The sequence below is a fragment of the Oreochromis aureus genome, linkage group 23 (assembly GCF_013358895.1).
Source record: "Oreochromis aureus strain Israel breed Guangdong linkage group 23, ZZ_aureus, whole genome shotgun sequence".
Classification (NCBI taxonomy): Eukaryota; Metazoa; Chordata; class Actinopteri; order Cichliformes; family Cichlidae; genus Oreochromis; species Oreochromis aureus.
In genome coordinates, this window is record NC_052963.1 from 35,968,342 (window position 1) to 35,985,647 (window position 17,306).

Consider the following 17,306-nt stretch of genomic DNA (forward strand, 5'->3'; position numbering starts at 1 on the left):
CGCTCTGAAGTGGTCATTTTCTGCTTTTCTTTTATTTCCTGTCAGATATCTGCTGTTCCAGTCGTCAATGTTCACATCAAACACGATCAGAGTTCCTGATACTGAGCTCAGTGTACAGTAATCTCTGTGAGCCCAGAGCTCAGCCAGATCTACATACTCAGGTTATCACAGTTTTTTCTACTGAAGCATCAGGATAATGTTGCATAGAGAAGCCCCACCCACCTTCTTTTCAAACCTCCTGTTTGCAAGCGGGAGCCAATCAGATGAAAGCTAACTTGAGAGGCTGAAGCCAGAAGAAAGTGGGGAAGGATTATTTTGAGCTGTGAATCATGCAAAGCTACTCTGGAAAGGTCCAAGAAAAATATCATGGAGCTGTAAATGAGCAGAGCAGGTCCTCTTTAACGTCTGTGATAAGCCCGTTCTGAAGGAATACAGCTTATATCTTTAAGACATCAGAGGCTTTCACAACCTGATGCCATGCAAATGACAGCAAGCTGCAAAAACTCAAAGATCTACATGAAAATCCTGCTTTTATTTGTGCCATAAGGGAAACAAAGACATTTCACAGTCAGTAATTTTAGCTACTTTGATCATGTCTGTAATTCAGACTCAGACATCAGGACTCAGACACCTGGACTCGATTACCAGGAATCACACAACAGGACTCAAACATCAGGGTTTGGGCACCAAGACTCAGATATCAGGATTCGGACATAGGACACCAGGACTCGGACATAAGGACAGACATCAGTTGTCAAACACAAGTTTTCAAACACCACTGATTCAAACATCAGTTCTCAGACACCAGGACTCAAACATCAGGACGCTAGAACTTGGACATCAGGACACCAGGACTCAGACACCAGGACTTGGACAACAGGACTCCAATACCAGGACTCAGATACCAAGATTCAGACACCAGGACTTAGACATCAGGACTCCAGGACTCGGACATCTGGAGTCAGACATCAGGACACCAGGACTCGAACATGAGGATTCAGAAACCAGGACTCAGATACCAGGACTCCAGTATTCGGCCATCTGGAGTCAGACATCAGGCTTCTGAACTTGTTGTCTTTTTTATTCAATGAATATTTGTCTATCATCCATCTCTCTCCGTCTATCACTGCTACTGTTTCTGTCTCGTCCTGAGTCAGCACTTCTCCAAGACTCACACACTCACTGAGTGAGTCATGATGTGGGCGTGGTGTTTGCACTGCATACGTGTGTGTGTGTTCAATACGAGTGTGTTTGTGTGTGTGTTTTAGCTTCACCTTGCAAATCGGACACGGAGACGGAGGATAACTACACACACAAAGGGGAAAGCACCCTCACTGCACCGTCTGCTCCTCCGATGAAACCCTACCACACAAACACACACACACTTGTATTGATCAGGTTATGGCTGGCTGTGGTATCACGGTGTGTGTGTAAATGTTTTAGTACCAGTTTTTCAGAAATCAGATTCTTTTGAACTTTTTAGACTCTCAAAGACATGAGTGACTTTTTGTTAAACTGTCATGATATCAGGGCTTTATCTCCACATCGGACATTCGTACGGTGAAAGGTCGCTGTTGGAAAAAAAGAAGAAAATAGCCTTCATCAGCCTTTTGCTTTTGAAACTGGCATCAGCTTTGGTTGAGGCACACCTTCCTCTGCAGCAAATGACGAGCAGATGACACAGAGTGACTGTCACTGAAATCTTCTCTCTCTGAGTGATCGATAAGCCGTCATACTTAATCAATACGTTATCAATATCTCTGGTTTTTCACTGTTTTTAGAATGGTGCTGGTTTTAGACATTGTCTTGAACAGCTTTTAGAGCGTCTTACAGACCTCCCTGGATGTTCAGGATGGTTGTTGTGCTGCACAATGAATTACTTCCTTGAAGCTAAGAGCCACAGACAGAGTGGGATGTGCCGAGGTGGACAGCACATTGAGATTGCTGAGAATATGAAAAACATGGAAAAACAACAGCAGATTGCTCCTTTAAAATCGCCTTCCATCTTTCGCTGTGATGAGTTTCTACAGTCTGAATCACAGCTGTCAGCATCAACCCACTGTGTGGTAACATTACTCCACACACACACACACACACACACACACACACAGACAAACACACTCTGTCTGGCCTGTGAGAGTTTCATCTTCTGAGTCTTCTCAGGACAGAGGGAGGAGCTGCAGTGCAGCGAGCGAGCGAGAGGCCGAGAGACACCGATAGACACAGGAAGAGAGAGAGCGAGGTAGAAAAGTCCCAGCGTCAGCAAGTTGTATTGATTAAAAACTAACCTTCCAGTCTTCTCCTCTATCACTACTGCACACACACACACACACACACACACACACACACACACACACACACACACACACACACACAGCAATAGAATTACAACGAGTCAGGAGCAACTGAGGTCTGAGTGCAGAGAAACCCTGCAACACACGCACACAAAGAAAGAAAAGGAATGCCTGATCCCGCGTGTTTCATTTAACTTTCACTTTAAATTCAAAATTCAGAAGCACATTTTCTAAAAAATGTACATTCTTTAAGTGTGTGTTTGTTTTTATTCCTTCGTGTGTGTGTGTGTGTGTGTGTGTGTGTGTGTGTGTGTGTGTGTGTGTGTGTGTGTGTGTGTGAAGAAGTGCGGAGTGGGACGGGGAGGAGAAAGTGATCGAGAGAGGATGAACGTAAAGAAAGAAACTGTGGAAGAGGATAAAAGAGGCGGGGTAGTGGGATGGGGATGTGGGGGGGGTGATGCGGTTGCCTTGGCGATGGTAGTCACGTCCCGGGCCGTCTGGTTGTCCTTAGCAACCAGACATGATGTAACGCAGAGATGAACTTGAACTGGACGGGCCAGTGAGGAAGAGGAGGGAGAGATTCATGAACGATGCACCTTTGGCGATCGATACGAGCCTATCAGAGATGGATTACACACACACACACACACACACAGAGTTTTGTGCTCCTGTGTCATAAACTCATACCCAGAGAGGAGAAGCAGCGTCCTGTGTTTGTAGTCTGAGAACCTGACGGTCTGACCTCAGCCTGTTGTGGGTTCGACTAAATCAAGCCTCACTGGCATCCCCTAGAGGCAGCAGTGTTCATTACAGCCACAGGATTATAGCGTTGGAAAGAGAACATCCTGAGGATAGCATCAAATACCAAATTACAGAAATCCAGTCTGGAGGAACTGTTTGTGGTGGACTTAAATGAGGCAGTCTTTTAATTCCCACAGTGTATCTGTATTATTGGACAGCAGCAGAGTAGCTTGTCATGATACAGGGTTCAAAATTATCTTTATCTATCTCTTTACACTATGCTTTAGTGCACCACCTCACTTTGTGAACATGCTGTTTTAGCTCCTCCCCTTGGGAAAGACTTTCTTCTGATTTGCTGCTACTCGTAAATGGAAGGGTTGAACATGCTTATATGGTGATCTCTATTAGAAACTATTTAATCATATCATATCTCTATGACATCACACAGACCCAATAGAAGAAAAAAATGGATAAACTGGTCCCAGAAAGTTGATTCTGTTCATCTGGACAAAGCTTTTCCAAGTTTCTGGGATTTCCTTACTTGGGAAATTGAGCATCCATCAAGACGTGACTGGGTGTTTAGAGCACTCTGCAGCCTGTAGCTCACAGTGATTACTGTACATACACTGACCTCATAAACCTCAAAAACTAAATTTTGTACACCTTTGCACTAGGGCTGCCATGATTAATCGACTAAACGTAGACTATCAAAATCGTCAATGACAAATTTAATATTCAACACATCGTTTGAAGCTTTTTAAGATCCTGAAACACGCAGGAATAAGTGGTAGGATTTAAGAGTTTAATAACGGACTGAAACAGAAGATGGTAGCAATGCATCTACAAGGATGCCAGCTGCCGTTTAACCCCAAAGAAGAAGAAGCTGTCTCCGGTATCGTAGCTATGTCCAAATTTAGGGGCCGCATCCTTCGGATCCGATTATGTTACAGCGACACGACGAAGGCTGTCCAAATTCGAAGGCTTCTCCAAATGCGTCCGACAAATGCGTCCTTCTTTTCCCCAGATTCAAAGGATGGGTCAGGTGTATCCTTCGTGGCCCAACCTATCCCAGAATTCATAGCGCGGCCCAGCCAATTCTAGTTTCCAACAATGGCAGCAGCTACTTCGTTTTAATATTACTCTTATTACTCTTTCTGGGTCACAAAATAAATCTTTAAGATATTTTCATCCGAGAATGTAGGTGTGTAAACTTCAAATATTTGCTTGGTTTATCAAGACATCACATATTTGTAAAATTGCTCCGATGTTTTCGAAGACATGTTCCCTGCCAGTTCGATAGCTAGCCAGGGGGGTTCAAGGCTCAATAGAGCCGGCGATAAAACCGGACTCCCGGCACATCGTTTTCAAACCCCCCATGGTCTTTCGCTACTCAGGTTAAACATGATATATAAGTCACTTAGATAACTTAAAACTGTTATTGTTTGGCTTTTTTCAGTGTTTTATTTGTTCCTGAGTAAATCAGTTTGGCTGAGATTAAAGTTATAGTTTTTACACAGCTGAATAAACGTCAAACAGAAAACTGATTAAACAGAAGTGTGAGATGGTCGAGAATTTACTCCCGTGTCCTGTTATATTTTCGATAGCGAGGAGCAGGCGGCTGAGTTCATTAAACTCCACCGAGACAATCTGCAAATTTCATTAAAAGTTTAATAAACTATCATCTTGTCTTTATTTTTAGTTAGCATATACTTTAAACACTTCAAACTGTAAGCTAATGATAGTTATATAAGAGCAGACGCATGCTGATGCAATAAGCTGTACGTTTTATGTCCAATGGATGCATGATCTGATTAACCGACTAATCGCAAAAATAATCGGTGACTAGTCGACTATTGAAATAATCTGTGAAGGTTCTCAGTCATCCAGGTCATCGTAGTCTAAGGAGCTTGGAAAGAAAAGCGTCTGGACTTCTTTAAGTTGCTTGAAGACGTTTCACCTTGTTTAAGAAGTTTAACCCCCCCAGGGGGATACTCCCACTGGGTTTAAATCTGGGACTCTCCACCATTTGACCTTAGAACTGAAGAAGCTTCTCGGATGAGAGGTGAAATGTCTTCAAGCAACTTAAAGAAGTCCAGACGCTTTTCTTTCCAAGCTCCTTAGACTATTGAAATAATCGTTTGTGGCAGCCCTACCATCCATACAACTGAGAGGTAGTATGGAAAACATCATATTTGCCCTTTACATATTTGCTTTGTTCATGTTGCAATTTCTGACATTCTGGGGGCAGCCCACCAAACACCATCAGCATAAATTTTTGTTACCTGTCCTAAAAAACAGGCAGTTTCACTCAAAAGTCAGTTAATGCTTTAATTTTGATGCATTTGGGTCCCAACTGTCTAGAGGTTTGATCTGGGTATGTTTGGCCTGCTGTCAGTGTCAGAGTGAAGATCGGGAGAGCTGAAACGTCGCTTATCATTCACGGAGACACCTTTTCTGGTCTTGTGTTGTAACAGGATATATTGCATAACAGTCTCACTTATTTAATGTATACTTTATTGATCCCTGTGGGGAAATTCCTCTCTGCATTTAACCCATTCACTCAGTGGGGAGCAGTGTGTAGGGACGGTACCTTGCTCAGGGGTACCTCAGGGTATCCTTTCAGTGGATTTGAACCCCCGACCTTCCGATCATGGGGTGACCTTCTGAGCTATCCCTGACCCCCCAAGACATACTTGAGTTATCCTGATTTCAGGAGAACACACATATATTTGTTTTGGCGCTACAAGCTAATCCACCCTAAGATTTATACTGTAACATCATGAATCCTTAAAATGTGACTGTAAGTTTTTCCATATTCAGGTTTTAACCATAGTTTGGAGAATTGTTTCTATAGCAACAAGAGTTGAATACAATAGTGTATCATCTGCATAGAAAAGTCCATAAACTTTAGTCACAGGATAAGTACCTGCAGTTGGGATTGTCCGGTAAGTGGTCGCTAAAGCAGCCCAGATGTTGACATCTCTTTTTGTCTCTCCACAGTGGTACCTGGGATAAGGACTCCAGAGGCCCCTCCGCCCACCTGTACGACAAATCGCTGCAGTCTCTTCTCCGACCTTTCACCTTTGATGCCAGCTGTGACAGAAAGCCCAGTCTAACCTATCCCTACTCCTTTCCTGTTCATGGCTGACTCCGCCCCCACCAGCACCACACACAGGCTCAGCAGCATCAGCATGGCTACAGCGGATCAAACGCACCGTGACCCCCTGCAAACTGTATATCACAGACATCCCTGCAAACGTATGGTTCACACCTCAGTGTCCATATACAGTGCCAGACCCACCCCCCACCCCAAATCCAACCAGGTTGATAAATACGTGGGGGACCTGAGCCTACAATTTTTGGGAAAGACTGAGTCACAGTGCTTCTGACGACACATATGCTCTCCCATCATCCTTTGCAGCGGGTGCATCCGTGGACTTACAGTCGTACGAAACCCTCCCCACACTCATCACCCGCCCCCCCCATCTGGAGTCCGATGGTTTGGGGGTTCGTGAAGTTGGGATGTGGCACAGTTGGTAGGAGGGGCCACCACCATCGCCACCACCTGAGCCTTCATGGACTTCCTGGGATTGACTTCACACCCCTCGGTTGCTGGCAGGTCAGGGAGGGGGAAGTCGGAAGGCTCTACGAAAAGACATGGACCTGGGTAGATGTGGAGGTGTGACAGGCGCAAACAGACGCCCCCACCTGTTTCACAGAAATAACAAGAACTTCATGTGGGGGGGGCTGTGACAGACGACCGGGTGGAGGGTGGGTATAATCGTGGGGTTTTGGGGTTTAGGGTTTTCTTTATGTGAAGTGTTGCGACCAGATGCTGGTGGATCCGAGTTTGTTTCTCTTGGATGCTTTTTGGCTTCACGGCTCATTGATTTTTCTCTTTTCGCCACCATTTCAGCCTCCTCGTCCTCCTCCGCCATCCACCCATGGGGGTGAAGCTACAGCATGCTAAGAGTGGGCCGAAAACTCTGGTGTCCGAATCGAGGCAGGCAGATAGGAGAGAGAAGAGCAACTCAAACTTTACCAGTGAAATATTGATCATGAGGAAAGTGCAATTTTGTTGGCTAGCTGTTGGATAGTTAAATATCTTTGTAAGATAGCTCGTTGAAAACAGTTGATGAAAAGTATATATAAATATATATTTTTCTTCCTAGTCCGCTCACACCTCTGGGACTCTAAAATAGCGGGGTAAAAAAGACAACCACACAGCGCTGAAGTCGAAACCACAGCCGGGTGAGAAATAAGGCGAGCTGTATTCACTTTTATCGTTTCTTCTTTGTCGTTTGTTCATCGTGTGAAGCTGTTAGATGGTAGAATGAGAATCCCTTTAACAAATATCATTTTAAACAATCAGTCTTTTAAAGCAGCTGAAGTCTGCTCTTCATTTTGTTTGAGGAGGAAAAAAAACGCCAAGCGGTTAACTTATTTTAATGAGCACATCGTTTTACTTTTGATCCGAATTTAATGAAATCAGGAGAAAAAGTACCATGTGAGTTTAAGCTGAAAATAATCACGTGGTTTAATCTTTTAAAGGGTGCCGCCCAGTAAGGGCCTGCCCTGCGATTGGCTGGATCTCCTAGAGGTCATGCCCAGCCAAAAGCACTTATTCCTGCAGTTGGCCAATAGGCTGTGCGTTTGTAATCAGGGGTTGTGGTTTAGCTATGAAGAGGTAGAGCAGAGGGTAACTCTCTGGAAGCTTTCGTCCACAAACAGACGGCCGACAGCGCTTCACGTGCAACTCAGCATTTTATCGATCTTCAGTTTTGTTTTTCCTTTCCTATACTATATATATAAATATATACACACACACACACACACACACACACACACACTTACGACCATCCAGCGTTGAACAAAAGTGAATTTAAGTGAAAAAGTTATTTAAAAAAGAACAAAAAAATCTGCATGTTCTAGTGTTAGTGACAGATTTTTCCATAGATGATGTAGTTAGTGAGAAAAGACACTATATTGTAAACCCAACATCTGGCACTTGCCAGCAGCCGTCTATTAGTTTCCTCTCGCTGTCCTTCACAAACAACCAGCTCTCTTCGCTTCTCGTCATCTCTCCATCCTTTTTATTTCTCCTTCCTTCCTTTTCCTGCAACAACAGATCAGTTCTGCTTCGGTTCCGAGACGTTCTTTCTTCCGTTTGATCTCAGATTGCACGGAAACACGTGTTCCTCATCGATGTGCCTTGAGCTTCAATTCAGTCCTGAGACGTTCCACGAGATCTGGCGTGGAGAGTCGTGATTGGTTGTTTCTTTCCTTTAGTTTTCCTACTTTTCCTCCATACCCGAGATGTCGTAGAAGGCATTGAAGCTGAGGAGGAACCCTTTGTATTACGAGCTCTCGGGCCTGCGTGGCGTTCTGCCCCGCCCTCCGACACCTGCAGACCCGAGCAGATGAAATCTACACCAGCTACTATCAGCTCCACGTGCTAACAGCTAAAAGCACGCTGAAGTTTGGTGGAATGAGCACCCAGTCCAAGGTCATGTGACGTGATGATGTCTGGTTTGAACAAAAGGAAGTGAGCAGCACGATTTGAGCCGACAGTCCTGCAGCTAAAAGTAGGTTTCAGGAAGTGCAGAGGTCAAAGTTCAGGGTCTCTGCTTTAGCAGTTTGGTCTTAGTTTTACAGCTGAAAGTGTTCAGCCAACAGTTTCATGATGGCAGACTTTTCAGTAAGGTGAGCTGACCACATCAGCTGATGAGCTGGCAGCAAAATATCATCCAGGTCTTGGTGGTCTTACGCACTTCACCTGATGGCACCTGGACTTGTCCTTAAGGTTCCTCACCTCACTGAGAGGCTTCCTCCATCCTAAAAGTTAATGTGGAGTCCTGGTATTTCTCTCAGGACCTCCTCCAAGGTGACAACCTGAGACTCCCTGTTTCTAGAATGGAGGAAGCGTCTCCTTTAGAAATAGGGTGAGGAGTATACTCCTCCTGCTCCTCCACATCAAAAGGAGGCAGCCAGGGTGATTCGGGCATGTCTCACCGCAGAGATTACATATCTCGGCTGTCCTGGGAGCCACCACCTCCGCTGTCCTTGGAGGTGGCAGAGGAAGTCAGGACCCGGCCCCAGATAACCTGCAGAAAAAGTCGAGCAGCTTTAATGATAAATGTTAACAGAGCAGAAGATTTGTTCGCCATGAGCAACACAAAATGTGAAAGAACTAACACACCCTGGGTCACCACACCTGAATCAAATGATAAGTTCATTACCAGGCCTCAGGTGGTAATTTAGCCATTTAAATCAGCTGTGTTGGATCAAGGAGACATCTAAAACCTGCAGGACACCGGCCCTATTTTAAAGTCTGGTTAGGACACTTTTGGTCCGATGCGTTCCAGACCAGCTTTGTTACAGGTGTTTAGATGGTCACATGATTCTCTGAGAGTCTGCTACGCCAGGTGTGAGCAGGCTGTCACTGCAGGTGTGCTCATTGCACTGACCTTCAAGCTCGTGTTGAAGGGCCAGAGCTCTCTCCTGCGATGACTTGCGTCTGTTGCTGCGATCTCTGAACAGCAAAAAAACGTTTCTCTCACGTCTTCCTGTTTCCATTTTCAGTCCGTCGGTTCTTCTACTTTTGTTCCCACATTTGAATAACAAGGACATAAAATATGCAATACCTGCTTGCACTCAGACTTACGTAGTCTTCTGTTTCGTCTGTTTTGTGTTTGTTTTTTTCTTTCAACCAAAGTTAGCGTGCATGTGACTTCTGTCGTGCTCCATGGTCAGTCCCTGAAAATGGTGAAGCCCCGCGGCGCCGCTCAGGGTGATTTCCTCCGTTTCTTCCTTCCTTCCTTCCAGACAACCACAGTCTGACATCCGGGTCTCTCTTTCCCAAATCCTTTATATTTGATTCCTTTAGTTGCCTCCAACAAGTCCAACTTCTCGTCCATCGTTCGGAAACGTTTCCGACGCCGCTGCCCGCCTGCTGTGACGGCGCCCACGGCTGTGACGGTCGAGTGGTTTCTCTTGCGAGTGCCGTGTTTCTTCCTCGTGTTTGTTCTGTCTCTGTTCTTGCCTACCCTTTAGCCATGAGTTGGGCATTAATTATCTGCACTAAATATGAAATAAATAGTGAAAAGTATGAAATTTAAAAAAAAAAAAAAACAGCTTCCAGGGCTTAAAGCGAGTGAAGGGAATAAAAAATTGCACGGACATTTTTTTGAAAGTGTCAGAAAAACTAAAAAAGCAGCCTAGCATCTAATCAGCGACGTACGGCTGCATGTAAGATAACAACAATTGCACCGTTTTTAAAGACAGAAGATGATATAAAGCAATAGTTTGGGCAGCGTGTTTTGTTCTCGTGTTGTGTCATTTAGTTCAGCGGCGAAGAGACGGGCGGTGGGCAGAGCAGCAGCTGACTGCAAGACTTGTTTGTATGTTGTATAGTTTTATTAATTACACTGATTTTAAAGCTGCCCTATTTTCTAATGCAGGACTTTTGTAACATTGATTAAATGAGGAAAAAGTAGTGTTGTGAATTTTCTGATCGTTTGTATCGAGGCCACATTACTAGAACTGGGTTGGTTTGTTTTCTGGGAACTGGACTTGAGTTGAAAACTTTCCTGTTTCCTGATTTGATTTCTTAATTTTTCTTTTATTTGTTTTCCTTTTTCTGTGTATTTAAGGACATTTCCTCTGTTGATGGTTTAGCATATTCCTGCACTTACACGTTTGGGCGCTGTGGTGATCAGACCTTTGTAAATGGATGTTACAGTATGCTGTATGTTTTTGAAGGTTCTTTGTTGCATCAGTGTCGATGAAGCTAAATCCAGTAATTCTGAGGAAAATTGGTAAGAAAAGCGAGTTTTTTATGCATTTTTAACGTTTTCGTTTTAGGCAGGAGACAATGACATAGCCAGCCAAAGGATGCCCCTACTATAAATGCATCTCGGCATCTTTTTTTGTGTTCACCATTCCATGCGGGAAAATAAACAGCTTGATTATGCAACATGATTCTTTTTCTTTTCCATCTGTTTCTTTCTTCACTGGCCCACAAGATCACCTCCTCCTCCTCACCCAGCCCTCCTCCTCGAACCCGGAGGTCCGCTCTGATCTCCGTCCATCCGCACATCTGCCGCTGCTCCTCACATACAGTCAGCAGGTATCAGCCGGCGAGCGGCGAAGGCCGGCTTCCAGCATGCCCTGAGGTCCCGCTCGCGATGTTTAGAGTAAACATTGAGAGGCGAGAACGCAAGCGAAGCTGCAGCTGGCGCTGTGGCCTCTGATTGCTTACAAGGGTCAAAGCGTCACGATGGCTGCGGTGGCAGCAACGGTATTGTCGTTGCCAGCCCCTTGCTGGCAGCGCCGCCATCTGTGACAGGAAGCAGGAAAAAATCGCACGTTAACGTCAGTCAGTCAATGTGTCGTTATCCTGCTGCTAACACGAGACGTCTAAAGTTCAGTTGCGTGATTGAAGGAACGTGATCGGCAGAAACGGTTAAAGTTTCTGATTTTTACACGAGTCCACGTGTATCGAATTTTTTCTCACTCTAACATAAATCAACTGACTCGACCAATCAGGTAGTTCTGTCACCTTTACAGTTTCGGCTTTAGTTAATCTGAGATTAAATGAGGAGCTGCTGAGTGATTCTGTTTCTCTGCGGTGCGGGGCAGCTGTCGGCGTCTTTGGAGAGGACGCCAACAGCTGCCCCGAGTGGTTTTACCGTTTAAGTGAAAGCGGCGCCACTGGCCTGCCACTCGTTTGTGACTGCAGCATCTCACCGGTCTCCAGAGGTTCCTGTCGTTTCATCCACGAGTCTGAGCTGCGCAACGTCAAAGCACACGCGTAGCGAGCCAAAACCCGGATGGTGCTGCCGCGGTGACTGCACGTCCGGCCCGCCGCTCGTGTCCTCAGCGTCGGTGTGTTTTGAGTTCACGACAGTCTCAATCAGCGTAGCAGCAGTGGTCACGCTGGAATTCGTTGGAGAGGCCCGGCTCTCTCACCCACCACACCTCCTTTAAAAGACACATAAACCCCACCCCCACGCTGTGTCCAACCGGCTGAACCACCAGCAGGGGCGTTTGTTTGAAACACCTCACCCGCCTGCAGCCTCCTCCACTCCACTCGCCCCCACACAATCATCCAAAGCTACCAGACAGAGAGCTGGAGTCACAGACTGAAAAACTCCAGAGGAGAGCCGCCGCCCGCGTCTCCTCCTCCTCGCCGCTAACCGTAGATCCTCGGGTCGGAGGAACCGTGCCGCTCCATCAGGAAACAGGGTTGAATGAAGGCCGCGCTTTTTATGCTAATGCCTTTGTTGTCTTCACGTTTGTCCAAATTCTCCTGGGCAGCGATTAACCCCTCCCACCTCACACACCCACCCCCGCCACCCGAGAAACACATCAGACCGGGCGCCGTGCGAGTCTGCGGGTCGGAAACAATCCGAAGGGGAGTTGGTAGAGCCGGGTGTTTTTGTCCACCCGAGGTGAAGGCAGAGCACTCTGAGAGCGCTCTGGTGGTATCCGCCCCCACACTTCGCTCTAAACCGAGTCCAAACGTTTCCCACGGAGCAGGAGGAAGACATCTTTCAGCACGTCGCTGTGCCGGAGCGCAAGCCAGGAAATCAGTACAAATGGGTTCAGTTTAGAGAGATGAAGGAAAGTCGTTGGACGCGAGGCAGGTAGCACTGGAGCTGCTCTCCGGCGCTCGGTTGTAATGAATCATGGTGTCACTGTTCCTTTGCAAAGATATTTATTTATCCTGCAAACATTACAAGGTGCTAAGTGTTAAATGGAGCCAGTGAAGCTGAGCTAAGCTGCAGAATGGGACAATTTGAACTCACCATCATGCTTCCTGACAGCGTATCACAGCATAGCAGTCTAATCTGCATGAGAACTATGCACTGACTAAAAACAGACACCCACACGTGCACGTGGCACAGTGTGGCACGGCAGCCCATGTGCGTGCGCCCGCCTGCTCGCCCACGTGGACTGGTTTGATCTAAAATCTTCAGCCTCTGCCTTCTTCTTCTTCTTCTTCTTCTTCTTCTACGGTCGGTCCTTCCATTTCCAGATCCCAGCGAGTTAAACATGTGAAAAGAAAAGAGAAACCAACCAGCATATTACACGATATATCAAAAAAGATCAAATGTAGTGCCTGTGAACTCCTGTATTATAATGCTCTTCTGAATACTGATCCAATAATTGTTTGTAACTGTTGACATTTCTGAACACCAGTAGCCTTTGCTGTCTGTCAGGCCCCTCTGATTATAGCTGATGTACAATAACCATGAGATATAACTGCATGCTCTTCCATAATCGCCTAGTAAGCTGTGACGAAAACGACAAATGAGAAAAAAAAGACAACTCTTCTGTTTCTGACCTCTCCCTGTACGCCTCAAACTGACTCACCTCCTCTCCTTCATCCTCCTCATCCTCTCTCATCCACCTCTTTCTGATGGGCATGCCACCATGATGACTGCCCCAGGCCGGCGCCGGCAGCCTCAGCCTCGCCGGGTTTCAATCCGACAATCTCCAGCGAACTTTTTACATCAGCAAATGCCCGGCTGGCCTGGCCTCCCCACCTCCTCCCCTCCCCCTGCGCATCCATTGACCAGCAGAAATCTGTATGTGGCTCTGGGTGAATCCCCCTCCTCCTCCTCCTCCTCAGGCAGTTTCCTGCAGGAGACCGAATCGATGGCCTCGGCCTTTTTCTGCAGCGCTCAGCACTCTCCAGGACTGAACCCCCTCCTTCCTCCTCCTGCCTCTGCTGCGTCTCCCTCAGCGGGGCTTCAAACGAGCCGCTGCTCCTCCAGGATGAGAAGGGTTTAGACGGAGGAGGTGGTAGCTGCACCTGGGAGACCCCCCTCCTCCTCTCCCGCCTTCTCCTCCTCCTCTCCCAGGCCAGCTGGGGTCGATCGGCTCGTCTAGCTCACCTCCAGTGGCTCCTGCGTCTGTCGATGCCGCTCGGCTCTTTGAAACCGAACAGCTCCTTCGACTCGTACGTCTCTTTCAGGCAGGAAACTTTCTTGATGACCACACGCTTTTGTTAGAGGACGCCGCCGCTCGATTCGCCTCCCGCCTGCTTCACTGCAGCCGGTTTTCTAAAACATGCTCTCCTGTTTTAAACTCTTTATTCACGTCTTTCTTTCTGAGAGCTCCTCAGTGCACAGCTCTGCACAGCTTAACCCTCAAACAGCATCAACATACTGGGGCACAGGGTCATTTAACGGCTCCGTTTGTGTTCTTCACCATTTCCTTTTCCTGTGACAGATGATCTAAAATGTTTTCATGTCATTAATGAAGGATAATAATAACAAGCCAACCCGACTGTCTGAGAACTGCAGACAGTACAATCTAAAGATCAAAGTCACAATCAAAGCAGCATTTTCTGTAAAAAAAAAATAAAATAAAATAAAATTCTTCATAATATGCTCTAAATATCTTATCCATTTAAACGTAGTAACAAATGAAATAACTGCAAACTTGCTATTACATTGCATGTGCAATACATTCTGAGCCAGTGACATCATCAGTCACAGCCCAGAGTTCGGCTGCTGGTTATGGTTTGAATTTCTGGCCCAAAGGGAACAGTGATATTATTCTGCACAGCAGAAGAGGAGAGACGATGAAGACGACTTCCAGAGCAGTCGCTGTGCTCTCAGCACTTCTGTACTGAGGAATGTGATGCACAGAAAGACTCGCAACAGCAAACAACATTAACATCCTGTCAGGACCATGAACTTCGTCACGCGGCGATGCATGGTTCGCGGTGCATGGTTCGCGGTGCAGGTCAATACGGTTGGTGGATGTAGACGGGGAAAAGAAAGTAGTCACTGCATGAAACTGCTCATGATCAGGTTACGGGTCATGACCTCAGCAGAGAGACACGCTGCTGCTGCTGCTGGTGATGATGATGGTGATGATGATGATGAGTTTATTGAATATTTTTGGGGGGATTTCTTTCGGCATAAAATATGAAGACAAAATTCACCAAAATCAAATAAATAAATATTGAATCTCACCAACTCAAACAGAACTACAAAACGACACAAACTTCTCTGCTTACTTCCACCAACGTGATTTTTCATCAGAGTGCTCCAATGTCTCCTGATCCACGTGCACAAAGTGAAGATTTTTCAGATTTAACAAACAAAACATCCCACGAGGCTTGAGGGGTGTCATTATCGTATGTAATACCAATGTAATAACCTGAGGCGGTTAAACTGGTTGTATTATTTTTATGTATTAGTTAAAAACACTTAAATATATAAAAACTAAAAACATGTTTAAACAATAAAAACAAATTTGAAACTGAAACAAAAAGAAAGAAAGAAATATAAAGTAGTGAAAAATTCTAAACTGTAACTCAGAAAGACGGGCATTATTAGGTGGGGTTGGTTGCAAAGTGGCTTGTAGAGGCAGAAGCAGCTTAAACAGTAAAACCTGTTCCCAGTTAGATGTGTAGATGAGAATCAGCTGATGTGGGCAGGCTCTGATCTCAGCTGATCTGCTGAGATTGAGATTAACTCCATGCTGGATAGAATAGAATAAAATAGAATAGAATCCAGCAGTAGCAGTTTTTGCCCCATATTTACATTTTTCTTCAAATCAAGCTGGGGATTCATTTTTTGATTATTTTTTTTTAGTTCACTCATTTTTATGTTTGAGGCAGCCATCAAACGTATTGATCCGCTCGATCAGCTTTCAGAAGCTTCTGTCGTTGCCTTTTGTCCTGTCCGCTGGAGGTGAAGCTAACAGTCGCTAACCCACGACAATCTCGAGGAAGGAGAGCTTTATCTTTACCCTGAGCGTTGCTGGGCAGGCGGGCCGCAACCCGGGGCAGTCTGAGTCACATAACCGTATCCCATCATCCCACTCTCACTGCCCAAATCACCATGGAAACCAGACGCCATCTTCACCCACACCGCCACCCTGTGTTTAACCATCCAGCCATCAACTCCACCTTCATTCTCACCCAGAACTGACTGAAACCTTGTGCCTCTACAACTCTTTTATGGAACAGGGCGGCGTTTTCTGCCGCCGCCGCGCCGGTCCACCACCCGGTGTCACCAAACCTTAGTTTGTGTAGTCTCCATTAGCTGTCCATCCTCTGTGTTCTGAAGTTTGCACTGACTTCTCCGTCTGTCCTTCGGTTTCTCTCGTTTCTGTTGAAATGGTGAACTTTAGGTCCATCCCTCCCAGCCCCATTAGTGACTCCATGTCCAACAAAGACTCAATTTACTGGAAGCAAGATGTGCATTTCCTATGCAACAACGACAAAAAATAAAGACGCTAAAGCTCTATCAACCGCCTTGGTTTCTTTTTCTCTCTGTGCTGTTTTCTTTTCTTCCCAGGACAACGACAGAAATTCATCAGCTGCACAATATTTATGTGCTAGCTGAACCAAACCTCCAGGTTTGACCTCTGACAGTGACCTCAGCCGCAGTATCTGTACTATTTAAGGAAACTTTATTTCTGTTTCACAAGTCAGTTATTTTAGTCTGCTTTTCACTGCTGGAAGTCTGTTTTGTATGAATCTGCTCACACCATTAACTCTGTGAAGTCTGAGTCATTGACCGTGATGATCCCAACCCTGACCTTTTCACTATGATTTTTTTTCTGTTTTCTTGTCAGTCAGAGGACATGAAATAAAGAATTTAACTCCCATCAAGAATTTTCAGAATTTGTTTGATTTTGTTCTTGGGTTAGGTTTCAGGTCGTCACCAGTGATGATTTAGACCTCACCGAGTTAATGCAAACTCAAAGCTTCTTGTGTGCAATCAAATAAAACTTATTGCATACATACTCGATGTGACCACAGCTGAAAGAACGACAAACTGAAGTAGACGATGGAAAGAATTCAGGCAGATTACATCAGAAATGTCAAAAACCCGACCTGATCTGCCGATCTGCCATTCAGGGTTACAACAACAGTGCAAAAAACACTTGAATATTGTTTTCTGCACTTTAAAAGAGTCACACACATCTCTACACTCATGCACATCCTACACCTTTGAGCAATAATTTTTAATCCATTTAGCTGATAAAATGCTGTGCTCACTTTTTCTTTCATGTTGTAATAAATTGGGGGCTGATCCGGGATGGGTTTGTTATGTGTGTATACAGAGATGAGAGTGGAATTTTGGAGGTGAAGGAATCCCAGGTTCTAGATAAGTGATGTAGCATGGGGACACAACTCACTTTCAAAGAACTCATAGAGTAATGTTAAACATCTCCATAGTTTCCTATGGGGCTGTTTCTTTTATGGACAGGCTGTGCATTTATCTGAACACACTGGAAAAA

At 45.6% G+C, this 17,306-nt stretch overlaps 1 protein-coding gene across 4 annotated transcripts in view; it reads left to right on the forward strand.

Moving 5' to 3' along the window:
- Positions 1 to 11,015, forward strand: part of nfia (nuclear factor I/A) — a 113,270-nt gene extending 102,255 nt beyond the window's left edge. For all 4 annotated transcript variants that reach the window (XM_039606750.1, XM_031743528.2, XM_039606748.1 and 1 more), the window contains exon 11: positions 6,036 to 11,015. In XM_039606750.1, coding sequence (XP_039462684.1) covers positions 6,036 to 6,050 — 15 coding nt within the window. In that variant the 3' untranslated portion in view covers positions 6,051 to 11,015. The remainder of the gene's footprint in view (positions 1 to 6,035) is intronic.
- The last annotated feature ends 6,291 nt before the right edge of the window (positions 11,016 to 17,306 follow it).